We start from the raw sequence: 26,581 nt of genomic DNA, 5'->3' as shown, positions 1-26,581 counted from the left end.
CTGTCTCAAGTGAAAAAGCAGATTATCCCACATGAATTCACACAGTTGCACTTTACTTTTGGATTTTTAAAACATGTGAACAGTAACAGCTTATTGCTCAGCATTAAAAAAATTTTTTTTAAAAAAAAACACGTTTCAAGTGACATTTCACTTTTGAAAAATGTTTTCTGTTACCTTTTGTAAGAAAAATGTTTATTTGTTTTGTTAATGAGCCCAAAGCAAAAGGCAATAACATATGGCTCAAGGCATAATTAATTCCTACATTGTTGAGCGTTGGTTGCCCGGGGCGACAGGACAAAAGGTAAGCCGCACGAGCGGGGAAGAACCCGGGAAAAAGTGACATCGGCTAAACGTTAAGTCCTCTCTGCATCCCATAAACAACATCCAGGAGACTTGTGAGGTGGATGATCCGGTCTCGGTGACAGCCTGGCAGCTTCTGCGTAAACGGGCTCCAGTGAGAGACGCTGGAGATGGTTTCATTCGTGAGCGGTGAGTGTGGATCCGAATCGGTTTACAAAAGGAGCCGGATGACCGGCGCATCTCCTGCAGCAGGAGAGCTCACACTGGCCCAGCAGCGGCAGACAGCCCGGCACAGGAAACAGAAACTAATGTCCAAACTGAGCGACTCTGGCTTCGAGGAAGACTTGGGATCCTCCCCGATTTCATCCCCAGCTCGGACAGACGTGTCCCCGCTGCGTGCGGACGAACCGGAACCTGTTGTTGCAGAACAGCTGTCCCACTGGTACATTCAGTACGGAGACATAGGTTTCAACATCCAGAGGGAGAAAGAAGAACAGTTTCATTCCTGCAAAAGCCTGGCACGTCAGCCACAAGTAGGTCACTTTAAACACGGATTACTCTCAAACAGCTGGATGCAAAACAGCAGAAGTAATATGGAAACGTCATATTTGTACTTTTTGGATGAACTGGCCCATTTCACTGCCTCTTTTCAAATGTATTGTCGAGTAAACATGCGTCACATGTTAAACGAATAAACACCTGTCACACATCTGTTTTCCTAAAATATTATTTGATCATCTGCCCTAAAGGTCTATTTCGTCATTTAAGGCAGAGCCAGTATTTCTTCTCCAGTACATTTGAGTCTTTAGTCCCATTGTGCAACTGATAAAACACGAGGGGCAGAATACATGAATATTTCAGGACCTGTGACATTTGTAAAAAAAAAATACAATTGTAGGCTAAAGAAATACTTTTCTGTCCACTTAAAAAGGCCAAACACACGTCAACTTAAGTGTCTTAAATTATTTTTGGGAAAAAGAATGGATCACGTTTTATTTGCTGCTTATATGTCAATGATTCAGTGTTTTATTTACAGTTGACTGCGGAGGCTCGGTGTAAACTGGTCAGCTGGCTCATCCCTGTGCACAAACACTTCCGTCTGTCCTTCGAGTGCTGCTGCCTGGCGGTGAACATCATGGACAGGTTCCTGGCATCCACACCGGTGGCTGCTGACTGCTTTCAGCTCCTGGGTGTCGCTGCACTCCTGCTGGCCAGTAAACAGGTCAGTGTTTGAGTTTGGCATTGAGAAGCAGATAGTTTGCTTCTTTGGATTTCATGCAATCTCCTTTCCTGTGCTCTCCGCAGGTGGAGGTGTGCTCACCGCGGATCAGCCATCTCTTGTCTTTGTGCTGTGATGCTTTCACCAAGGAGCAGCTCTGCAACCTGGAGAGTCTCATCCTCCTTCGTCTTAACTTCCACCTCGCTGCACCCACCCTGGCCTTCTTCCTGGACTATTACAGCAACTGCATAGAGGCTGCCCAACTTGTGAGTGAGAACACAAGCGGTGGCAAGTTAACAGGGATTAATCCAAACATTAAAATGCCCAGGCAGTGCAGCAACCTTGCACAGAAGATGTGCGAGTTAAGTCTAGCAGATTATGCCTTCAACAAATACCCACCATCTCTGACCGCTGGCTGTGCACTGAGACTGGCCGGTGAGTTACTGCAAACTGAACAAGACCCTGCTGAGCATCCAGTCATCCAGTCACAGGGAGACAGGTGGGGCAGTTTTGTGGATGAAATCTCCACACAGCCAGTTTCCAACAAACCCTGCGAGAGTCCTGGGCGTCATGAGGGTGACTCTTCGACAGCGAACGACCACTTCCTGCCTGCAGGTCAGGAGAGCTCCAACCATAATCTGGCACGGGAATGCAAAGACAACCTGAAGCTGTTAGTGTCACTAAACCAGGAGACACTGGAAGCGATGTCTACCATGTGACTTTATGTACCACCATTCAGACGATAGCAAAAATACCCTCCTCTGTTGGGGTTCTATTAAACACAGAAGTGAAGATAAGGTGTGTAACTGGAGATGAAGGTGATGTTCAGAGGTCTATTGTTTATGCACGTTTAAGCCGACCTCATGTAGGCTACCTCGTACAGTCAGTTGATTGCACTTGCTGGATGTTTTATTATTAGTTTTTTATTTATTTATTTATTTATAGTATTTTACTACATGTCAATGGAGTATATAATATATACTTTTTATTTTTCATTCATAATAAAGAGTGATTGTTTTCTGTATATGCACTGATTTGCTGCAGGCTCATGACTTGTGTCACTTTTGCAGCATTTTTAATGAAGGATCTGAAAAGTTCTGTAATTAATTGATTGTGATGAAATAAATTGTCAGTAAATGAATTTGTGCCGGTCTCTGATTTCGGTTACTAAACATGACATTGTTATTTAATTTTAGCTGATGTTTGATAATCAAATGATGTCAGGTGTCAGGGTGTCCTTATGACATACATCAGTTAAATGGTGTTTTTTGTGGCAGCTTTATTGGAATTTAATAGAAATAGCAGGGGTGTCAGACAGTCTGCTTGATTTCTGAAAAGTAGACAAGAAGATACTGAACCCATTCAAGCAGATATCACATCCTTTTTGACTGAGACAGTGATATGAAAGTGAAATGAAATAAACACTTTCCTCAAAGTACTGATACTTGTGGCTTACGTATAGACTATTGCAGTGGTGAAAAGTAATAAAGTACATTTATTCAACTACCAGTGCAATAAATAAATCAGTGTGTAGTTGGGGTCACATTTCAGATGTCTATGAATTGGTAACAGCTCCACTAAATAGTGATTTTCCCTCTAAACTTCTCGCATGGTTTAATTTCAATAAATGTTCAAACGATTCAATAATAGAAAAAAGTCTGAAACCTGAAAACAGATTGGTGATTCACAGCTTTGTTTTTTCCCTCTTCCCTCTCTTAGTAAACATCTGACAACCCCTCACATTTATTGTGCCATTCCTGGATATAAAACTGGATATAAAGTAGTTCGAACTAGCTCCACTTGCAGCAGCTTCTGTACAACAGTAACATGCTGCTTACACACTGATTCGCCACTATAAATAATCTGATGTCATATACAATAATATAATATAATATATATATATATAACATATATATTTGCTACTGATACTTCTGCACTTTTACTTTAGTATGATTTTTCCTTCAAGCCTTGAAGTATTTTTACATCGGTGTATTGGTACTTGTTCTTAAGTACAGGATCTGAATACTTCTTCCATCACTCCACTATTGTGCTTGTTTGCCTGAAGGTCAGTTTACCAACGTTTTTATTTGCCCGCGGCTGTATTATTTAAAACCAAACTGTGCCAACACAGTCTGTTCAATTGAGGGGCTTTAACTGATAATCCATTACGCGTGGCAGCTCGCCCTGCTGACACAGTATCGACCACACAGGTGCATTCAGCGTCAAGGGCCGAGTAGACCTACTCTTATTTGTGTACTAATAGAGGCATTTGTCACCAGTGTTTACTGAGCTGTCGACTGTAATTGCCCTTTTCCTTTTCCACTTCGCTCGAAATGTGGCAACAGGCTGTGACCCACGAGTGGCCGGTATGCTTTACATAGAAATTACGCACAGACTATTTGTATCATAAAACCACTTTCCAAAATCTGAACAAATATGGTTGTATTGATAATTTGAAAGTGTCATCATGCATAAACAAATATAAACTTCTTGTGTCCTTTTGAAAGAAATAAAGTTACTTTTGTGATGTTGTAAGTTGTCGTTCAGCCCGCATTTATAGGAAATATTTGGCCGCAGGCGGAGGGGCAGGGCTGAAGCAGAGAGCACCTGCTGTAAATGGCGCCGTTATGCGCGGTCCCACTTCCACACTTCAGACCAGAAAACCGTTAGTCTGCATCAATTTAATCTCCGAGGACGCTGGCACTCCCTGGAGACCGAATAAGTGCATTTGATTGGGTTGACAGTATGAAACCGCGGCATGGAGAGACACAGACCGGGAGACCGACGACTATATCAGCTGTAAAACAAATCATGTTCTCGTCAGTCTTGCACACAGAGCTGAACTGGTGGAGATGCAGAGAAACGGAAAGGCGTTTGGCACTATTTCTCCCAACGGAATGAGCCGACAGGGGAGGAGAGCTGCAGTAAACAAAACGGTAGGACAGCTTACTGTTTACAATCATGTACAACACAGCTCTGTGTTGAAAAGTCTGTTAGAATATACTTTTTACACGCAGGATAAAATGCTGGTGCCACGAAGCAGCAGTCCAGTCTCTGTGTACGTTGAGTTCCCCTGCATCATTGAACAAGGTACGCGAATCTCTGACGTCATGGTAGAACTTGATGCATTAAGTGAATGCGTGTAAGTATAAAGGAAATAAACAAAGTTGAATCATTCAGTCACACTGATTGCGTGTTGCAGCTCTTTCAACAATTGCATGGGATGATTTGGAAGCATCGGTGGTGAGACGGGAGAGAGACTCCCTCGGCTCTCAGGTGAGAAAAAAAACGCAAAAAAATCAGATGCCCTATTTTTTGTTATTATTATTATTATCATGACGTTTAAGGCTTAGTAACAGGTGATTCAAGAGATTTAACATTGTGGCAGAGCAGCAGGTCTGCGTTACTCCACCTCTGTTAATGTTTGACACCATGTGCCGGAATCCTGCACGAATGGCAGTGTAGTTTACTCATGACACGCAGGCTACTAATTGGTCGGACCTCACAAGGGTTTTCCACGAACTTCCTTTTTAACAGACATTACCGAGCGCTCATTACGCAAAACGCCACGGCACATTCACTGAAATGACCGCTCAGATATATTCTGCTGTAAAGCCACATTGTTGTGATTGGTCCTGGTGGGACTCTCAGGTAGAACTATTATAATTTCTTTACTGACTGCTGACTGAAAATGCATCTATATATGTGGTAATTATCAGTTGTGTTTGTAAACAGGTGAATGAATCAGATGCAGATGACCAAGACTTTGGAGATTATGCGCTGGATTTCATAGCAGGTGAGGAAACTAACCTTCTACAGTGCGGAGATGCTGCTACTGCATCAGCATCATCCAATGAGGAGGTTCTCCAAAGTCATGTTCCCTGTGTTGTTCTTCGCTTCTATCAGATTCTCCTGCCACTCTGGAAAGCAGTTTATCCCCAGCTGAACTGGTAGCATTTCAGGGATGTGTCATACCTCCCCTCACCCCTCAGCGGGACTTCTTTCCAGAGGAGTCATCCACAGAAATAGGCAACCACGCTGCCCAGGATGGAGCTCCCTGGAAGAACATGGCAGAGTGTCAAAGCAGGGCATTAGGACATTCCGTAGCAGTCAACACACAGGTAAAATCTTACCGAGATCTATGGGCCATGATCAGGCAATATTTATATGCGATTTGTGTTATTACGGATCAAAAATATGCACTTATGGAACAGTGATATTATTTACATGTTACAGCTTATCTTATGGTTAAAATTACAAAAATTGCAAACTTCACATGAAGTGAATTTCAAATTCCAGTGCATTAAATGACCTATATTTAAATAGATTATGTTCTTCTGCATACAAAGCATGCACGTGATTTCGGTTATGTCAAGGTACAAAAGGAGATTTCTCAAACATAAATCACTTTATGTCTCTGCAGCTCCATGAGACTCTTCACAGACAGCAGAAAGAGATGGACTCCCTCGAGGAGAGGAACCTGCACCTCAGGCAGCTGGCCAGTCGAGCAAAGCACCTGGCCTCAGTGCTTGAGGTAAGTCCATGACTGAGACAAGTCCAAAGCATACACAGTTTCATCCTCGATACAATATAACCTCTAAAATGATGTCTAATATTAAGTTGTTTCCTCTTTCAGAGACTGATGACAGTCAGAGACACAAATAAAAGAGAACCTGTGTTGCTTTGTAGTAATAAAACCTCACTGAGTCCCTGGAAGCGTCAGCGGCTGGATGAAGGATACGAGACAGAGTTTTCTGACTCAGTGGAGGACATGCTGAGGGACATCAGCACACGCTGCAATGCTGTCCTGCACAGCAGCGCCACTGGCGTCAGACTGCAGCAGGAATCAGAGACTATATGTGTGTACGGAGCCTTCTCAGGCCTCCACATGTCTGTATCCAAAGACGGCAGCATGAGGACTGATGCAGCAGCGGCCGCAGAGAGCGTTTCATCTTTCAGGACCTCTATTCGAGAACACTGCACCATCAGGACTCAGGTGTTTCCTCATGGACATGCCTTCACCTCGAGGACTCAGCAGGGTGGATACCGCTTTCGCTGGGTTCCCAACCACAACTGAAATGAGATATGAGCAAGTCAGAGCCACTATGACGTTCAAAACATGAAGGTGCCACAAGTCTGTAGAAGACGGGAAGGAAGTGTGGGTGGGCAGCAACTGTTAATGCTTAACTAATAATCTGTAGCAATATCTGTAAATGATTAAATGATGTCTTCCTCAGGTAGCTTGTAAGCTAATCAATCAGAGCTGGTGCTCAACAAAGGAAATAATACTGCCCGACCTATTGTTTACATTGTGTTTCTGTTTACATGCCTCAGTGTCTTTTTGCATATCACTACATATTTCTGTCTTGGAAAATAAAACTTTTTTTTACAAGTTGGGAAATAAAGCTGTTTTATTTTAGAGAGATTTGTATTGTTGAAAATGTGGCAGATGATATTAAAGTAAATGGAAAGAAACTGTCTTCAGTGGGATCTTTGCTTGTTTGAGCAGTGAAACAAATGTAACCTCTTGACCTGCTTTAAGAAGCAGGGACTTTCTTTCCTTTGTCTCTGGTCTGAGTCATGGTGCACTACAGACAACATCCTTGTTCGCATCCTTTTTGGAAATTTAAACACATATTTAAACCGATTGCACGGCTCATCGGCCTTCTGAAGCAGCCTGCTAACAGTTTTCCTGTTTAAAGATCATTCACAGTTGGAAAAAAAAAAAGGACCTTAAGTGTTGCATCGTTCTGAAAAAACATTTCTTATAAATCAGGTGAGATCCGACTCGGATAAGAAAAAAAAAATCATAGCAAGAAGAACACGTGACCTTATCTCAAGAAGATGTGACCTTCTGACCTTTGGGTTTCTGTAGTGTAATCTTCCCTCCACCTCACTGTTCAGATGTGGAGCTTTAAAGACCAGGTGAGGATGGACAATCTCAGACCTCAGGTCAGGCACCTGTTTAAACTCCCAGAACCGGGGCCTGTTTCCTTTACAGCAGTGAAGGCATCACAGCACCCCGGCCGCTGCACGGGGAGAGTTTACAGTGTCGCTGCTGTCCTGAACACCGGATCTAACAGCACACATTCAGATAAGAAGGAGCGGATAGTGAGACGGAGGTCTGACTGTCACAGGACGGACCATGAAAAGTTACAGGACAATAGGAAGTTTGGTGCATTTGTAGTGACTGATAAAGAACAAATGGGAGATTTGGATGATGAATTTAAGACTCATCATGTTATCTTTCCAACAGAATACATGTTTAATAGTCTGCGTTGACGCTAGTATAAAAGATACACACTGTTTTAGATTGTTCATGTCCACGTTGCCTGAACAGAAAATCCAAAACCTAGAAATGTTTGGTTAGCTGATCTTCCATTGGGTATACGTCATTTATAACATTAACGGTCAACTTTGCCTTTATATTGTATTCATCTATTTGTAGATTTGTATTGAAACCTGTAATTTGGCTTTTAATAAGAAAGAAAAAAAAAAGAGCAATATAAATCAGAAGCCTGAAAGACTGTCAATGAAAGAGACCCATTCATCGATTTAATTGAATCGTATTTCCAGATTGCTGTGTGGCTCATTCACTGCCACATGTAAAGTGATCTCATGCATTAATGCTGAACAGATCAGTTATGCCACTGCACACTAACATGGTTTTAAAGCTATTATAATGCTATTTTTTTTGTCTTCCTAATGTCTTAAAATGCACATATGTAAGCCTATGCACCTATATTTCAGACCAATGTTGAGAGCAAACCTGAGCCCTTGTATCATATCGCCCATCAGACTGTATCTGACAGGTCTTTTTTTGTTGTTGTTGTTGTTGTATTTTTGTTTTTAAATCGACACGCCAACAGCAGGATTTACACAATGACTGACCAACGGCTCAGTCGCCGTGAACGATTTAAATCCCTGCTGCCAACGTGAATCACTCAGGACGCTTGTTGTCAAACCTCGGCCCCTCCACCAACCGCACAAACCTTCACTTTTACTGCAAACTAACGTCAGTGACCAGCAGCGCGCGGGGCGACGCTTTGTTTAAGCTGCTCGTGACACTTTTGACCGGTTAAGCTACCGCCAAACTGCGGGGGACAGTGCGGGAGGGGAAAGGAAAATACAGACACAATGAGTTTCTAAGGTGACTAAACCAAACCTGGAGGGAGGCCGCAAACCAGACGGAGTCCCGCGGGAAAGAGGGTGGAGAAGGAAAAAAAACAAAAAAAACAACCAACATTTTGTTTCCTGTGGAGGGATGCTGATCTAGTGGTGGGAGGAATTAACACACGTGCGAGGATTCTGGGGTGGAAATCATTTACATAAAGTTAGGATTTTAATTTAAACCGTCCTTATGGCATTTTTGCACTTTTGAAGCTGTAGTTTAGTGAGGTAGAAATAAATAAAAAATATAAAAAAAACCGCTTACGTGAAAATACGCTCAGTTCAAAGACATTTAAATATAAATTCAGCAAAAAAAGATTGTTTGAATATTGTTATTTTTTGAAGCGCGAGTTGGAAAGGTAATGACAGGTGACGTAAATAACGAATAGACATTTAATGGACTTTTGGAGTTTTGGAGGGGGGAGGGAGAGGGGGGGGGAGGAGGAAGTAAAACACAAATCTCAGACTGTGATTTAAAGGTTATGGCTGTAATGGGCTACGAGGCAGCCGGCTGGTGCACGCTGATGGAGCACCTGTCGCACACTTCCAGGCTCGCGCTCGGGGTGGTTTGAGCGCATATGGAAGTGGCAGGTGGCAGAGAACGTGCGGCTGCTCGCGCCGTTCGGTCCACTTAGCGCCACAGCAGCTCCTCATTAAACAGCGTGGCCCGCGGATCCGCAGCCTGCACCGGCAAAACGCGCTTAACCGTTACCTGAAGACCTGTCACAGGTTTAAGACAATACGACTCCACGACATTCGTCCACTTAAATTGATTTAATTTACTCGTGCAAGCTATCTGTCATGTCAAAATGCACTGTTATTTTTTTGAATATTTAGCCTATTTCTTGTGCATTTGACTGAATGTCTCAAATAAAACCAAAACTATCAGGTTTTATTTCATTTGAACTGTTTCCAGTCAATAATGCATTAGGCTACGAAACTTAGGCTTACATAACCTAAATCCTCGAGTCTCATTTAAAAACAAATTAATTCAGTGAAGTAAGTGATATTTGGGCATTCTTGTGTAATTTGGAGTTTTGTTATGGCAACACTACTACCAACTCCAGCTATTCGCCTACTGTTGCATTGCTCTCTTCTTTTTTTGTTGTTTTGTTTATCTTTTTTGTTGTTTTTATTACCTTTATTTTATTATTATTTCTGTAAGCCATGTTAGCTGTGTAAATTGACGCCACCCTAAAGGAATAAAGTGAACCAGTCCGTCCTTGTATCGATGAGGTCCATTAACTGATAACGCGCTGCCGCCTCCACCTTTACAACATTACCGCGTTGCTCTTTTTTTTTCTTTTTTTTTTTTTTTTTTTAACTTTGTCTATTTGTTTCCAGTAGAAACCGGGACGCGGAGGGAATCCCTGAACATGAGTAGGCTACTTAGTCATGAACAAAAAAAAAAAAAAAAAAGTGGACCTAACTGCCAATAGCAGCTCAGAGGACGGTGCTTCCCGCTCCGCCGTCCGCCCTGCGACAGTATTTAGGAGAGGAGCCTGAGCAGGACAGGAGACGACAGGTGCGCCAGGCACGACCCGGTCAATGTCCTCAAACGGGCTGAGAGACGGCAGGAAAACGGCGTTTCACTTAAATAATGGGAAGTGAAGATGCGCCTGAAATTCACGAGTGGAGATTCAAAGGAGCGGGTGAGTGAATGAATAAATAATAACTATTAAATTAGAATAGAGCCAAGTAGACCTATCACTTCTGACCTGTTGCTACCTGGCAACCATTACCAACTCTAAACACAGGACTGCTCCTCTGGTTCACTCTCACAACAGCATATAGCATATCATGTTAGTTAGTAGGAGAGGCTGATGATATAGCAGGTAGAGAAATAAGAAAGCTGTTTTTGATAATGCTGAGCTTGTACATTTGTTTTCCCGATCAGGAGGATGCAGAGAGGTTTTGGGAAGGAGAGACACTGTCCCTTCAAGGTAAGGGGAAAAAAAAAAAGAGAGAGAGGAAAAGAAATCTGCATTTAATCAGTCAACATTTTGAGGTTGATCGTGCAAGGCTGCATCCCCTCGGCCGTGGAGCTGGTGGTGACAGCGCGGCAGTGCACTGCTGCTGGCTGTGCCTTCTGATTGACAGCTGTCAGCTGCACTCCTCACTGCTGCTACCAACCTGCTGACACTGCTAAACAGCCACATTTTCAGATCGGACTAAACATTCAGCTGAACAACGGTTAAATCCGCACATTTGCACACCCGGAGGGCCGCTGAGTTGTGACTGGTTGGGAGGCAGTGTAATGTTAGCTGACGTTCTTTTGCCAGCTCACGCTGCTCTGCTACCTAAACAGTTACCTTTGACTGGACTTATTTATTGCAGATTCCCCGCATGCTAGCACTCGTGCACTTGCCAGATCAAGAGTTAGAAGGATTTAAACCTCTTTGCAAAGGACAGAAGTACCGTAGTGTTGGAGCTTCTGGGATTACAAAAAGCTAGAATAGAGCAAATCATCAGGGCAACATGCAGACACACTACAAATGTGCAAATGTGACGTCCTTCTTCGGCTGTCTCATGGTGGGTGGTTGGGAGGCAGTGTCTTGTTAGCTGGTTGACTCTTTCTGTGCCAGCTTACCTGCTTCTGCCCTCCAACTGTTCATTCAATCCACACCGGCAGGAACGTCTGCAATCACTTCTCACTGCTATCAATTAACAGTCGGATGGAGCTTCTGTTGTACATCTGATAATAATCACCGGTGTTTACAATATGCCGGCCAGAAAGCGACTTAGGACACTCAAATATCAAGTGTGTCGGAAAGAACAATTAACAACGTCAGAACCAACACAAACGTTTGTGAAGCTGGCCTCAATATTGAGTCTGCATTAAAAAAAAAAATGGATTAATTAATGAGTTAATTAAACTGCTGTACATCCAAAATGTAAGAAACCTGACCAAAATATCCTGATTTTGCGAAATCAAATAAGTGTAAAATAATTCTGTTGTTAAATAGATGTTTGTTGGTCTCGAATGAGTCAAAAGGGATTCAAATGGTATGCTTCATCTTGAGAAGGAGACTTTAATGCAAACATTAAAAGAAGACGGTCCTAAATGTCACAATATGGCAAACCAAACGTGGAAAAATGCAACATTTCAAAAGGCAAAACGATCCTTCGGCTGGAGCAGTGGTCATCGTCAGGAAGGTTCATCATGAATCCTCTTTAACCACAGAATGGCACACACGCACACGCACACGCGCGCGCGCGCACACACACACACGCACACGCGCGCACACGCACACGCGCACACGGCTGCCATGCCTCTCACCTCCCAACCACACTCTCTGGTAACAGTTCAGTCCGTCCTGCCTGTCAAAGCACAGGAAACCCAGACACCAGGCAGCGGTGTGTCCGCTATCGATCATCAATCAATGAGCGGTGATCACAACTCCACGCGCTTCTTTAGGATGATTTCTCGCACCAGGGCTGTGGCCTCTTGTCGGACGCTCTCCACGGGCTCGTCTGTTCTCCAGAAACGGACCACTTTCCCTTCTGGATTCACCAGAAACTTCCAGAAGTTCCACTTTGGGATTTTCTGCACAGACTCTAAAAGAAAGAAAGAAAAAAAACAAAAACAAACACTGAACAGTTAATAGTGGCAAATTTCATTTTTATGTATTTAATCTTTGTTATTACATCAGCAAACCTTAATACAATTTAAAAGTCTCTTTTTCCAAAAAATATTTTCCAGGATAGTGATTCTGTGTTAATAAGGTGCATTTCTGAAGCCCTGACCGGCAAATGTCTGGTACTTTTAGAAGATTTATGAACAAGTACGGGTTGTTTTTAGTCACACCTGTCGTGGCCCGAACCAAATTCATACAACAACAATAATTTCACTTGCCTTGAGAGAAAAAAAAAAAAAGTGCTGTATTTCACCATACCATTTGCCGTTTTAGAGAAAAACAGAAAAACCTGTTTGGTTGCTTTATCCTACCAGAATTGAAGCTGATTTTCCAGAACATTTTCAAGTTAAAAAAAATTCTTACATAATCACAATGTCAAATTTTATATAAATATTTGATCTATTTTGCCCTGTTCTATTAAAGAGCAGCAAAAAAAAAAGGCTGTTGGAACATGTTGCATGTCCTTATTAATGTGCCGTTAGATCCAGGTCAGTTAATATTCAGTATTTGACATCATCTTGAAATACAACTCAGCCAGGCAGACAGAGCAACGGGCTGTCAAAGGTCATACAAGTTCATTTATGATGGATATTTGAAGTGTAATCAAACAATTTAAGCTTCAGAAACTGAAATCACTGCTGTATAATCAGCCTTCGTTCTCAGATGGCTGTGGATGTTTTTAGGGGTATTTAAGAGAGTGATGAGTTCATCTCACCGTCTTAGACTGATCTTAGTCATTTTAGTTCATTAGAGTTGACGGATTGGATGAAAATGTCCTTCATGATTTACACAGCAGTGATTTCCCCTCAGATACGTTTGTGTTATCAGGTTATGTTGTCGGTCTGTACTTATTGTTTCTGCCTCTTGACAGCTGCAACAGCTAAACGCAGCCTTATAATGGTATTTGGTAAATTGCGGTGTCTCTTTGCCGACCTGTGAGGAACTTGAAGGACGGTTCGGCCTCTGAGCCCATTATTTTGATCCTGCTGAAGAAGGGGAAGGTGACGCCGTAGGTGGACTTGGCGAAAGCCTCGATGTCCCGGCTGGTCCCGGTCTCCGTGTCCCCGAACTGTCCGCAGGGGAAGGCCAGGACGTTGAAGTGAGAGGTGCCCAGCTCCCGGTGGAGCTCCTGCAGAGACCTGTAGTTCGCCTCCGTCTGCTCGCTGTGACTCGCCACGTTTACAACCAAGGACGCCTGTACAGAGACGAGAGCAGGGTACATGTATTTTGGAAAGGCTTTTAGAAATGCGTCGTGCGCTCCGAGGACACCAGCCCTCAGACTACACGGGATAACTTGGACAAAGTCGGCACAGATTTGTCCTCAAACTGAAACCACAGGTGATGATGTGGACCTACTTTTCCTCTGTACTTCTCCAGGGACACCGTCCTCCCCTTCGCGTCCTTCACCTCGAAAGAGTAAAAGTCCTTCGGTTTTCTGGGTTTCACCAGCTGGGTCTGCAGGAGGAATAAACACCCCACACCGACTGTCATGCTCAGCAGGACCGTCAACATTTTTGCTTTCGGGTTGAAGGACTTAGCAGGGTAGCCCCCTAAGGCCTCCATCTTGGAGGAGGAGGGAGGGGGGAGGGGAGGGGGGGACGAACCGTAGTCGGATCAGGAACTCCTTCCAGAGGTCCCGGGACGGACCGGAGGAAGGAGCTGCGATCAGCCAGATGGAGAAAAAGCGCGACAGTACCGGAAGATGGGCGCCAGTGCCTTCACAATAAAGACAACAAGATCTAAGTTGCGCACAATTTAGGCCGCCACATTTTTTTTTGTCAATTAATTGATCAAATGTGTGACGTAAAATATAAAGAAACAAAAAAAGACCATGTGACCTTCTTAGCAACCACTTAACCCTGCTTGACTTTAAATACTTTTGCTTTGCTTCAGCATTTGCAAATAAAAATAGAAAAGATATTTGTTTTGTAGTTGTTTAATATAGCACAATACAGTTAACCATACTGCAGATAAAATATCAGACGTTTTTTTGGGGGGTCAGATATATTATAAGGTTCACATGTTAATGCAGTTATATATTAATATATTATTATTTAGTCATAAATAAGAATCAAAGGTTAAGAATCGTTTTACTTTGAAAGTCTTAACCGGAATTTAGGTTAATTACGTTTTTCGCCTTGATTAAAGTTGTTGAAGTTTGTAAAGCTATTAAATGTGTGGGTTTTTTTTCAGTATTTTTAGACTTGAAGCTATTTTTTTTTTTTTAATCTATTTGTTCATTTGCTTATTTACTCAGCCTACTTTTATTTTCTTAACAGGAAAAAAATCAGGTGACATACAAACGCTTCAGGAGGCAGATGATCCAACGGAGTCCTGCTGCGAGTACACCGGTGGCCCCTTGGCGGCAGTGTGAGACAAACTTTGAGTTTGATCCTGTCTGTCAGAGGCTGGAGCTCGATTCTCCCCCGAGAAACCACGAACCAGCGGAGAGAGTCGTGCAGGGAAACCTTCAAGGTGTTTAACTACACACCACAACACAGAGGAATATAGAGGATAGTGACACTGATCGTGATCAGAGCCACGACAGCTACCTCACTTAAACTAAGACGTCACCTCAAGTCAGCTTTTAAATAACTTGTTTTAGTTTTGTGTTTTAATAAAACAATCAAAATTACACATTTGTTTATTTACTTATTGCAGGGGCATGAAAGGACACGTCAAAGACCAATAATGGTATATTACATGGTACATATTTTATTGAATCATATTTTTTTCCCCCAACAATACTCATGTAATTTGTGTGTCAATACGTGATGTTCCCTGCAGCATGCTGCAGATGTTAGCTTCAAATACCACTGTGGGCAACACCGAAGCTGTCACTGCCACAGCCGAGCAGGTGGCGCTGCTGGTGTAAAATACTCTTGTAGGTCTCAAAAGGCCTCAAGGTGCATTTTCAGTCAAAATGTTTGGTTTATTCATATTTTTTTTGCTGTAAGAAAACAGTTGCCCATCAGTAAATATCCACAAACAACTCCCTTGTTTTTCTGTTATTATATTATCCAGCTTCATCATTTGATGGAGGCACTTCCTACTGTGAGGCTGTCACACCCTCGATCACACCACACACGGGCGCAGAGAATGCTCCAGAACAGGTTTGTTTCACGAGCGCAATTGTAGTTTGATCCGTGCGTTTGTGTGCACGTGTGTGCGTTCGTTACCTGCCCACAAGAAAATTTAACAAAGCAGCGTTAAACAAAAGTGTTTTTGCGGGTTATCCTTCCTTACATGATCATATCAGGTGCAAGCCGACGCGGATTCAGATTACATCTCATTAGAAAAATGAATATAAACATAATGTAAGATTATATTTTAAAAGTTTCTTTTTTTGCAGGGATGGGTGTGGAGAGCTGCAGCTCAAGAACAACAGGCTGGTACAGCACAGATGTTTTATCGACTAGCTGATCGATATGTACAGTGACACTGCATGATGTCATAACAGGAAACAACAGATTTCTTTTTCATGAGCAACAGAAACTTGTGGTGGACTGCTGCAGGTGTTTATGTTGGCTATGATTTTTTTTTAAATTTTTTATCAGACACCAGTCTGGTTGTATAAAGCTTATGGAGGTCTCGAGACATTTAGCACAAAGCATGACATCTGAACAGCAGCAGATATTAACCATGACAGAACTCATTGGTCAAGACTTCTTAAAGTCATCCAAGAGCTCTTTTCACATTCATGCACACACCTTTTTGAATTTTATAAATGCAATACACACCTTTCAGCTTTATTCAGCCTTTCCATGTGTACTTTAGTGTGTGCGCAGCAGCAGAGTAACGATTAAGAATCACTGATTCACTGTGACAAGCGTTTCATGTGGTTTAATGTTGATGTTGGCTGCAATTCTATATTCATTCTTAGTCTTCCTTTAAACATGACACAGAGTGAGTTCATTTGAATTTCAACCAGTCACCAGCAGATTTATTTGTGTTGTCTGTTACAGTATTTTTACGTTAATGACGTTTACCGTTGCAGCTTCTGATGAAAGAGGACGTGGTTTGCAGCCTTTTGATGTTCTGAATAAAGCTGCTGTGATTCTGCAGGGGAAGTCTGTGACACCGTTGGGGGCACCGTCGCTGCTGAATGACTACTGTAAGAGAAGATACAAGTCCTGTATTATTATTTACAGATACATCAAATACATAAAAGAATAGACTTAATGTTCTTTTTATGCATGAGGCATGATGTCTTTAGGTTGTCCGTCCACCCCATTTCCTCAAACTTGTCACAACTGCTCACTTGTTCCGAAGGACTAACTTTTGGGGGTCAAAGGTCGAGGTCATAGTGACTTCACTTTGACACATACGACACAAAGGAATTTGTTCAAATTTGGCACAAATGTTCACTCTGATTCAAAGAGGAACTGAATAGCTTTTGGTGGTCAGAAGTCAAAGGTCATTGTGACCTCAAGTCTCTCCCATATGTCCCTCCAATTTACGTGTATGTGATTTTTTAAGAAGACCTTTCTTCAAATGTTCACTTGGACTTAAGGATGAACCGATTAGATTTTGGTGGTCCTTGTGACCCCATTACTCAAGAATTTATGCGCCAAATATTACAAAATTTCACACGAATGACTAAAAGGATAAAGTGGTGAATCGATGTCATTTTGGATTCAAAAGTCAAAGGTCAACTTCAATGTGACTTCAAAATGTTCTGCAAAAACATATTTCTGGCCATGTTATAGAATTTGTCGCAAAGTAGTTGAAGCATTATCTTTTGTCAATCAAATTTATTGACCAAGCATGTGAATACAAAAAGGTATCAGTCTTCACTATGTTATGCGAGTCTGGACAGAAGTGGATGGAAACAGCAACTTGATTGGTTGGCCAAAGGAAACCGAAGAGCGGCGGAAATTCTAGTTCTGACTCTTTGTTTAAAGGCTTGTGATATTAAAAAAAAAAGACCATTTCTCTGTTCTTCCTACGCTGCAAGTGGCACTTTGCATCAAGCTCATTTGTTCCTATAACTGCCTGGCAAGACGTTAGTCCTTCTTTCTTTTTCCATCTCTTTCCTTTCAGACACTAATCTTCTCGACTGCAGTTGTAATGGCGTGATTGCATTAGCACTGGGCTCTTCCGTTTACCTTTGGAATTCAGAAACTCGTGCTCTGGTGGGACATTTGGACCCGAGTCCACAACCCGGACAACCATACCGAGAGGCGCAGTCCATCTCGTGTCTGTGCTGGAGCAGAGACGGCAGAGCTCTCTGTGTTGGGACCAGACGAGGGGGGATACAGGCGAGTTCTTGGAGCTTTAACGAGAACAAGAGTAGTCATTCACAGAAACTGTCGTATGGGGGTCTTTGTGAGGGGAAGTGGAACACTTAGCTGAATCAGCAGGCTGACAGTTTGTGGTGTTTCTCTTTGACTCTTTAGTTGTGGGATGTTGAACATCAGCAGAACCTGACGTGTCTACCGTCACACTTGTCTGTGGTTGGAGCGATTTCCTGGAAGCAGCAGTTACTCAGCAGGTACTGTTGTGTGTGTGTGTGTGTGTGTGTGTGTGTGTGTGTGTGTGTGTGTGTGTGTGTGTGTGTGTGTGTGTGTGTGTGTGTGTGTGTGTGTGTGTGTGTGTGTGTGTGTGTGTGTGTGTGTGTGTGTGTGTGTGTTATCAGTATACGATACAGAACATTCATTCATTCAAGGATCTATTAAAGGCAATATTTTTTCTGGGAAGTAACAGTGTCCTCAATCTACCAGCGGCTCTGTTCTCGGACATATCCATCACCTTGACCCTCGGGCTCCCACACCTCTGGTAGGTGCAGCCGTCCAGAAGGAGGGGATCTGCAGCCTGCAGTGGTCACCAGGAGACGACTGGCTGGCCAGCGGCTCCACAGAAGGCCTTCTCCATATTTGGGATGGTGACATCACAGGGATCAAAAGGTCACACCAGCCAATCACTACAATGAAACAGCCCAGTGCTGTTAAGGTCAGTGTACTTGATATTGGGACTTTTTTTTATGCCTTCACGTGCCCGTCAATGTGATTTCTTAGGAATTGCTTGAGAAATTTGGCAGAAATATGCACTTGGTCCCAAAGATGAATCTGTTAGCTATTAGGGGTCAAAGGTCAGGGTCACTGTGACCTCACACCTATGCATCTTTCCGTCCCATTTTTGTCAACGTGTTATCTTAATAATGGCTTGAGGGAAGTTCTTCAAATCTGGCACAAACATTCACTTGGATTCGATTTTGGTTGCCAAAGGTTAAAGGTCACTGTGACCTCACAAAACAACATTTGTGGTCATAACTCCATAACTCAAGAATTCATATGTGAATCATAATAGAAATTCTTGTCAAATGTAGTGAAGTGATTGCTTTCATACACAAAGATCAACCTCACTGTGACAAAATGTTTTGCACAAACACTTTTCAAACATTAAAACATGAAATACTTATATTTGGCATTGTATCTTGGGCTTCACTGCTGCGAAAATGCTGACATGCTCACAATGAAAAAGTTAATATTCTCACATTTCAGTCAGGACCACTTCTGTCAAAGAAGGCCTGTATTGCATAAGCAGTAATATATATTTGGCGGTATGGCTGCGTTCTGGGAGCTCCCTGCCGTTCCACGTGCTTACACCTCCACACCTTCCCGTCCTTTCATGTGCCTTCATGGAAGATTAAGGCAGCAGCAAGAACCAACAGAGCAGAGCAGGCATCAATGACAACAGAAATGACTTTGATTAAATCAGAGACAGCATTAAGGGAGGAGCTGAGGTGGCAAAGCGGCTAGCAGAGGAAGCAGGAAGAGTAGGTAGGCTGATGCAGCTTAAATGAGGCGCCCTACTTGAGTTTTGCCAATGAATGCATCTTGAGCATCAGTCGATGTGGGCCGACCTCGGGATCAGTTGTTGAGCTGTCAGTGGAGCTGAGCTTAACTTTGTGGCCTGCCTGAACTAACGCTATGCTCAATTTAACATAAATGCAGTAACCTTTTCTATGCTTTTTAAATGGAGTATGTTAGCATTAGCTGTGTGATCATTAGTTTTGCAGGTATTTAATCAAGTAATTTTGACTTGATGATGGAGCTTGATGAGAAGTCAGGAGTTGACCAAAGTTCTTGCAGTTTTTCCTGATGGGAGCATGTGTCTGTACCACTGAGGCAATACTTTTAAGATATTTCAATTGTAGACAATGGACTGAATAACACTGACATCTGGACTAAAAACCAAATGACCTGGAGGTGCATCTTGTTCCTGATTTGTTTCATTTGTTTGACTTGGAAAAGAAGACCTGCATCCCTCACGAAGGCAGCTGACATGTTTGGTGGTCTTTAAAGATTGACACAAACACAATTGCATATTTCAGGCCACAGTATGTTCTATGTAATGACTTGATGACGACTAATCTTAACTCGTGCAGACTTGAGTAGCATGCTGCCAGGTGTTATGCTAAAAGATCTACTGTACAAGAAATACTGTTGGGCGATCGTTGCATTGTGTGTATGCTGATGTTTTTATAATGTTTGTGTGTTTAGGCGATGGGATGGTGTCCATGGCAGAGGAAGGTGATCGCTACAGGAGGGGGATGGAAGGATGGACAGCTGAGAATCTGGGATACACAATCGGGGTCTTGTGTGTCTTCCGTCAACACAAATTCACAGGTGCTTCACACTTAAAGTACAGCAGAGATATCTTTACTGTGTATTAATGCTGGATGGACTGCTCCTAATGACTCCTTTTGCAGATTTGTTCTCTACGCTGGGCTGAAAGTAAGAGATATGTGATGACAGGTCACGGACTTCCTCATCACCAAGTCACCTGCTGGTCCTGGGACTGTCCCTCCCTCAGCCTGATCTACCAGCTCTCAGGTCAGAAAACCGGAAACATGATTAATGCACTATTACTACAGCCCTTCTGCCATTTCTGTTAAATACAGTCACTACACCCTCATCGGAACAAATGCTGAATGATATTGGCATAGCAGCATCATTTTATAGCCATTTCATGTTGACTCATTAATGTCCTGGGCCTGCAGCAAATATGAAACCATGAATTAAATACGTCTAAAGCTGCGGTATTGTAAGGTGTTGGGAGCAATGAAAGACTTAAGACAAATCATAAATAATGTCAAAAACACTAAAAGACACTTATTACAAATGTCCAGCTGTTGTGGGATCGTTTTCTCAAACTGCAGTGACTCTGATGATTTTAGCGTGAGAATCTGGATGTATTTCTCTGCTGTTTCTGTGGTTTTTGTGGGAGGGTGTATATTTCATGCTGATGTGCCATAACCGCCCCTCCGATAACATTTTCCATCCCTGCAACAGCTTTGGTTGTGGTTGCCATGACAAGCTGATTTTTTTCACAGTAGGCCATTTTGAGGCTTCTTATTTCTCTGAGTGGACTTACAATAACTTCGATAGCTACATCGATCGCCTCCATACTTGTTGCTTTTTTCTTGGCAATTTTTTCTCTCAGCATTCTCTATCCCTAACACAGGAAGATAATCTTCCCGTTCTTATTCTTGCCAACAAAGCTCCAATTGACGGATTGATTAACTGGTTGTTTAACCAACCAGGGAAACAGTCATTAATGAGCACAACGTCTGTCTGAATCATAGTAAAGTGTAAAACAAGGGTTTACATGCTTGAATGATACGGCTATATCACTCAGAAAACAGCCTTAAAAAAAATACTAATAAATATTGTTTTTATATAAAAATACTTGGCTTATGTAAAATATGCTTTTAATGCGTGATCCTATCAAAGAAAAAACACTGCCAGCATTGTGATTAAGGCTTTTACCATAGCTCAATATGAACTTTATGTTAGTTGTTATGCAAGTTAGGACCTCCTTATTACTCTAATAGCAGCAGTGATAATAAGCTTTAAGACACATAGGTTTTATATGAGACACCAGGTGTTTCAAAATGAATGTTTGATAATGTTGTTGTTCTTTCAGGTCATTCTCATCGAGTCCTGCATTTGACCATAAACCGTGACAATACTCAAATCTTCTCTGCTGGAGCAGACCAGCGCTTCCTCATCTGGGATCTGTAGTTATCAACATCACTGAACATGGATGTTGAATGTTGTTGGCATCTGGTTAGATCTGTAGAAAATACAGTGGTGTGAAAAAGTGTTTGCCCCCTTCCTGATTTCCAATTTTTTTTGCATGTTTGTCACACTTAAATGTTTCAGATCATCTAACAAATTTAAATATTAGTCAAAGATAACACAAGTAAACACAAAATGCATTTTTTAAATGAAGGTTTTTATTATTAAGGGAGAAAAAAAAATCCAAACCCACATGGCCCTGTGTGAAAAAGTGTTTGCCCCCTAAACCTAATAACTGGTTGGGCCACCCTTAGCAGCAACAACTGCAATCAAGCGTTTGCGATAACTTGCAATGAGTCTTTTACAGCTGTGGAGGAATTTTGGCCGACTCATCTTTACAGAGTTGTTGTAATTCAGCCACATTGGAGGGTTTTCCAGCACCAACCGCCTTTTTAAGGTCATGCCGCAGCGTCTCAATAGGATTCAGGTCAGGACTTTGACTAGGCCACTCCAAAGTCTTCATTTTGTTTTTCTTCAGCCATTCAGAGGTGGACTTGCTGGTGTGTTTTGGATCATTGTCCTGCTGCAGAACCCAAGTTGGCTTCAGCTTGAGGTCACGAACAGATGGCCGGACATTCTCCTTCAGGATGTTTTGGTAGACAGTAGAATTCATGGTTCCATTTATCACTTTTTGGAAGGTGTGTGTCCCATTACATCTGGCGTAAAAGTAATACCGCATTTCAGAAAAAGAACATCATACCAACAGTAAAATATGGTGGTGGTAGAGTGATGGTCTGGGGTTGTTTTGCTGCTTCAAGACCTGGAAGACTTGCTGTGATAAATATACACCAGGTTTTTATTAACCTTCATTTAAAAACTGCATTTTGTGTTTACTTGTGTTATCTTTGACTAATATTTAAATTTGTTTGATGATCTGAAACATTTAAGTGCGACAAACATGCAAAAAAATAAGAAATCAGGAAGGGGGCAAACACTTTTTCACACCACTGTAGGTGTCTAAGCACAATTGCTAATTTTCTTGGGGATGCATTTCTGTAGAAACTGCACATTTCCTGGCCCCTTCTCTGAACAAACCTGTTCACACCTATTGCCATGCTTTGTGCACGACAGTAGCACGGCTTTATATTATTATATTATGATATGCTTTACTGGTTGGTATAGACTGGAACGTAAATTACCTAAAATACCAGACACAGTGTTTTTAGGCACATACAATAGCTCAGCATCCACATTTAAAATCAGCCCCTGTATACAAAGTTTATCATCATATATTTTTAAGTGATTTAAGTAACATTACAAATATTGATGTTCCACTAGCAGTATGTTTTTTTTCATGTATGTTGTATTTTGACATGTCTATACAAGGTAACCTTATAAAAACTTATTTGGCTTTTTACTTGACATTTTTTGATTACGTATGTATCTGTTATGGTTTATGTTAGAAGGTATTTAATAGCGAGCACTTAAAGAAAAGTTACACATTATCAGATGGATGTCTGTGCTGAAAAACTCCCATGCAAATATGTGACCACACGAGACTTCAGAGAACATTGTGCAAAAGCACTTTGGTGAAGACTTCCTTTGAAAAAAACATCAGCAAGCCCCCATCTGCTGTGATGTTGAGAAGAGGTGGTCCACTGTGTGAACTTGTCACCACAGACATCTGCAAAGGCTTCTCTGCAACACCTTTGACACAGTTAAATTATATGATTTCTGCTTGTCATTATGAGCATGTTAGCGTGCTGATGTTGGCATATCACCTACTGAGGGTGTTTGCATTACTTTCCAGACCCTAACCCACAGAGATGCCTCTTTCACAGGTAACACAGAGAGGCCGAGATCATACACTTCACTGTCTCTGAATTTTTTCTGTCCCGTATGGACATTTCATGCATGTCTCTAAGCTGTGGTTGAGTTAGTAACTCAGATCAACATCGGCTTCAAATTTTAAAGGGACAAAGTACACTCCAACTGGTTTTATCCAAACTGCTAAAAATAGATTGCAGGGTGGAGCTATGTGACAATATTTTTAGCACCTCTTATAAAAGCTCAGCACTTTCCTCCTGGTGTTCAGTTACGCAGTTAACATTGTCCAGCCTGTACAGCTGGTGCAACAGAACATTCAATATCTTTCATAAGATTAAATATACTGAATGTGGTACAAGAGTTTTGTGATACCCAAACAGATTGCATATGTGCAGATATTTAGTCTTTAGACAAATATTTTGGGAAAACAGACTAATTATAAGGCAATGAGATGGAGGTTTTAAGTTCACATTCTTTTCATGTGACATGAAAATTCAGTCCGAAAACAATTCATGAGAACTTCCTGATCCAGGTAAATGGGCGACTTAGGACACTCCCATTACTCCACATGAGCTCAGCTTATAAACTTCCCAAACTGAAGAAGTTTGACGGAGAAGAGAAAGATGGGTTATGCAGTGCTAACACTGCATAATTCACCTAAAAAAGACCGGACAGCACACAGTCAGCCGTTTGATGGAAAAGGAAGGAAATAATACATATCAACTTCCAGGAAAATACACGGACTGGACTGCATGTTTGGCCCCAAGACGCAGATTCTGCAGCGGCTGGCTGTTCTGGGTAACTGTCACCAAAATCTTCTTTACCTACGGTCAACATTGTTGTAATTTGTCATTATATTTAATAATTTGGGGAAATCCTAATACAAAACTGACAAGGAATACAACTTTTATCGGTTATGTTCTTTTTAAGTTAGAACTACCGTTGTATGACAGCAGGCCCGGCAGATTATTTTCTTAGAGAATTACATTTACTTCAATGTGAAGACAAAACAAAATAGCACCTGCTATACACAACTAGGGCCTTTGTTCTGTTCTTCATGCCTGATTTGTCTGCAACTGCTCTGGAAAATTTTTAACCATGAATGCAACACACAGAATGAGTAGTCGGATAGCAAATGTTAATTAATAACAAGGACGTGCTGCCTATTTGGATAGATTATGAGACAGCAGGCCTCATTCATGCAAAAGTTCCCCGAACTCCTACATATGTGCAAAATCTCCAGTCTGAAAGGGACAGTATTCTCTATATAAGGGTTTGTCATCTCTGTGGTTAATTTGCTTCTATAAATTGACTTTTGCATCTCTTGGGATCATTTTAAATCACTGTGCAGTTGTTTCCCCTCCGTTTGTGACCCTTTTGTTACTCTTTGTAGTTGAATCTCTTTCTGGTTGTTTTTAATCTCTTTGAAGTTGCTATGGATCCATTATTAGTTGTTCTGAATCCCTTTTTTATTGACACTTTGCATGTGAAGCACGACTCAGGTACTCATGTAGGTTGAAAAACTGCAGCTAAACTTAAGTATTTAGTTTACACTGGAGGCTGTCTGACTTCTGCCCAAAGTTTCCTTTCCACACAGACACTTCTCTGCACAGATAGCATACTAAATACTACAGCACACTAAAAAAAATATTACAATAACATACATTGGACTGGATTTTGTTGTCAATATTTGTAGATTTGGATGGAGCATCGATCACACACAGCTGTTATTAACTAATGTGTTTTTTTCTCTCGTATCTCCTGACTCAGTGGTATATCATGGCTTAGCAGTGGGCCAGACCACCTCGCATTACTTCCTGATCCAGAGACCTATGCCCTGGGTCGAGGCACGGGAGTTCTGTCAGAGGCACTACGTGGACCTCGCGGTCCTTAGCACAGAAGAACAGTACGTCACTCTTCTCAATGCCACTCGTGCAGACAAAGTCAGCTGTTGGCTTGGTCTGCAGCGCCAGAGTATCTCCAGCAGCTGGAACTGGGTGAACGGGGAAGAGCTGGGCTACAAACACTGGTACGGTCCAGACAATGAAGGCTGCTGCGCAAGTTTGGAGGCCATGTTGAAGGAAGACAAGAAGCTGCTGGCTCGCTACTGTAAAGAGTCGCACATGATGGTCTGTCAGGGTAAGTCATGGTTCGCTGTTATTTCGATTTTAGAAACTACTATTATTAATATAATACATTGATATGGCATACAATGTCTTGACCTTCTTCCATAGCATGTCTCAAACAAACTACCCCATCCCCTATTTTTTATATTAAGGCACAAGTTGCCTTGTTTTTACCGTTTTTGTTTCTTTTAATTAAGGATGGCTGGATTCCACTTTGCTGCTCACCTGAAAACTGCAATGAATATGCAACATAAGTTCATTAAACTTTATGTGCCCCTTTTTTGGTTTGTTTGTGATAAGCTTGTGTGAACATGGAATGGACCAGAACCTAACTCTCACTCTTTCCTTGGTAATTTCTCAGTATATTGTGTATGTTATTATATTAAAAGGCTATGTTAAAAAAATTAATTATTGGGAATTGTGATATGTCAAACTTTGTTTTCCCTGTCCATGTACCCAGAACCAACCTCAGCCCAAACCTCAAACATGTATTATCTGTGATAAAACAACTCCAGTTATCATGTGATACCCGGTCATAACCTAAAATCTAAGCCCGAACACCTGAAACATTTCTGACTTTTGTATTCCCGCAGGTCCAGTTTCCCCGCAGTCAGTCACAGTGGATTCAGTGGGCGCAGATCATGTGAATCTCATCTGGAACATCTCTGCATTTATGCAGATGATACCACACAGTTATGAGGTGACGATATGCACCAGCACATGTAAAACGCTCCTTTACGCCTACGCTGTGGGTTCTGCTCTCATGATCATCAACATGTCCAACCTGACCGCAGCCTCAGAGTACTTCATCAAAATCTCTGCTTTTGTCATTCGGCCTGACAATGTAACTGGTGAAATAATGAGCCTTCGGGATGAAGCTACAACTCTGCAAGTTAAAACAGGTAGGAAGAACTTAAATTTATGTTTTGTGAAGTAAGTAGGTCTCCACGCAATTGGCTTGTCAACAACAAAATAAAAAATTATTTGTTGTGTGTGTGTGTGTGTGTGTGTGTGTATGTGTGTGTCTATGTGCGTCTACTCCTCTACAGCAGACTCCTTTGAGCCGCACAAAATCATCACTATGTTTTTGAAGTTGCTCAAACTGGTGTGTCTGGCTCCGCCACTTTGGATTCTTTATCGTCTCCTTAAAAAAGGTAAGTCTGCCGTCTTGTGTCAGAAAATGAAAGTACTGAAATACTTCAAAAATACTCCTCATAACATATAAAACATAATGTTTTTATCTCCATTTCACAGAGTCAAATCATGATGTGTTGC

At 41.9% G+C, this 26,581-nt stretch overlaps 4 protein-coding genes across 4 annotated transcripts; 3 read left to right on the top strand and 1 right to left on the bottom strand.

Moving 5' to 3' along the window:
- The first annotated feature begins 527 nt into the window (after positions 1-527).
- On the top strand, positions 528-2,256 carry LOC138626218 (cyclin-O). The gene is made up of 3 exons (XM_069707713.1): positions 528-833; positions 1,337-1,522; positions 1,606-2,256. Exons 1-3 carry the CDS (start codon positions 528-530, stop codon positions 2,236-2,238), a joined length of 1,125 nt encoding a protein of 374 aa, XP_069563814.1. The 3' UTR covers positions 2,239-2,256.
- A 2,115-nt stretch (positions 2,257-4,371) lies between these two features.
- mcidas (multiciliate differentiation and DNA synthesis associated cell cycle protein) lies at positions 4,372-6,715 on the top strand. Its single transcript, XM_069707712.1, has 7 exons — positions 4,372-4,455; positions 4,537-4,609; positions 4,722-4,795; positions 5,255-5,315; positions 5,426-5,640; positions 5,943-6,053; positions 6,156-6,715. The coding sequence occupies exons 1-7, from the start codon at positions 4,372-4,374 to the stop codon at positions 6,594-6,596; spliced, it is 1,059 nt and encodes a 352-aa protein (XP_069563813.1). The 3' UTR covers positions 6,597-6,715.
- A 4,990-nt stretch (positions 6,716-11,705) lies between these two features.
- Positions 11,706-13,972, bottom strand: gpx8 (glutathione peroxidase 8 (putative)). The gene is made up of 3 exons (XM_069707894.1): positions 13,684-13,972; positions 13,261-13,522; positions 11,706-12,247 (listed from the first exon to the last, which is right to left on the bottom strand). Exons 1-3 carry the CDS (start codon positions 13,888-13,890, stop codon positions 12,084-12,086), a joined length of 633 nt encoding a protein of 210 aa, XP_069563995.1. The 5' UTR covers positions 13,891-13,972; the 3' UTR covers positions 11,706-12,083.
- A 28-nt stretch (positions 13,973-14,000) lies between these two features.
- On the top strand, positions 14,001-21,812 carry LOC138626215 (cell division cycle protein 20 homolog B-like). The gene is made up of 11 exons (XM_069707711.1): positions 14,001-14,039; positions 14,607-14,802; positions 15,352-15,440; positions 15,680-15,719; positions 16,325-16,441; positions 17,371-17,588; positions 17,727-17,821; positions 18,051-18,279; positions 19,833-19,958; positions 20,042-20,165; positions 21,259-21,812. The coding sequence occupies exons 1-11, from the start codon at positions 14,001-14,003 to the stop codon at positions 21,354-21,356; spliced, it is 1,371 nt and encodes a 456-aa protein (XP_069563812.1). The 3' UTR covers positions 21,357-21,812.
- The last annotated feature ends 4,769 nt before the right edge of the window (positions 21,813-26,581 follow it).

The sequence above is a fragment of the Brachyistius frenatus genome, unplaced genomic scaffold (assembly GCF_029030835.1).
Source record: "Brachyistius frenatus isolate BFR_SWC_R1_liver_20210118 unplaced genomic scaffold, ASM2903083v1 Contig_72, whole genome shotgun sequence".
NCBI classification, from domain to species: domain Eukaryota; kingdom Metazoa; phylum Chordata; class Actinopteri; family Embiotocidae; genus Brachyistius; species Brachyistius frenatus.
This window is presented reverse-complemented; position numbering and strand designations above follow the sequence as displayed.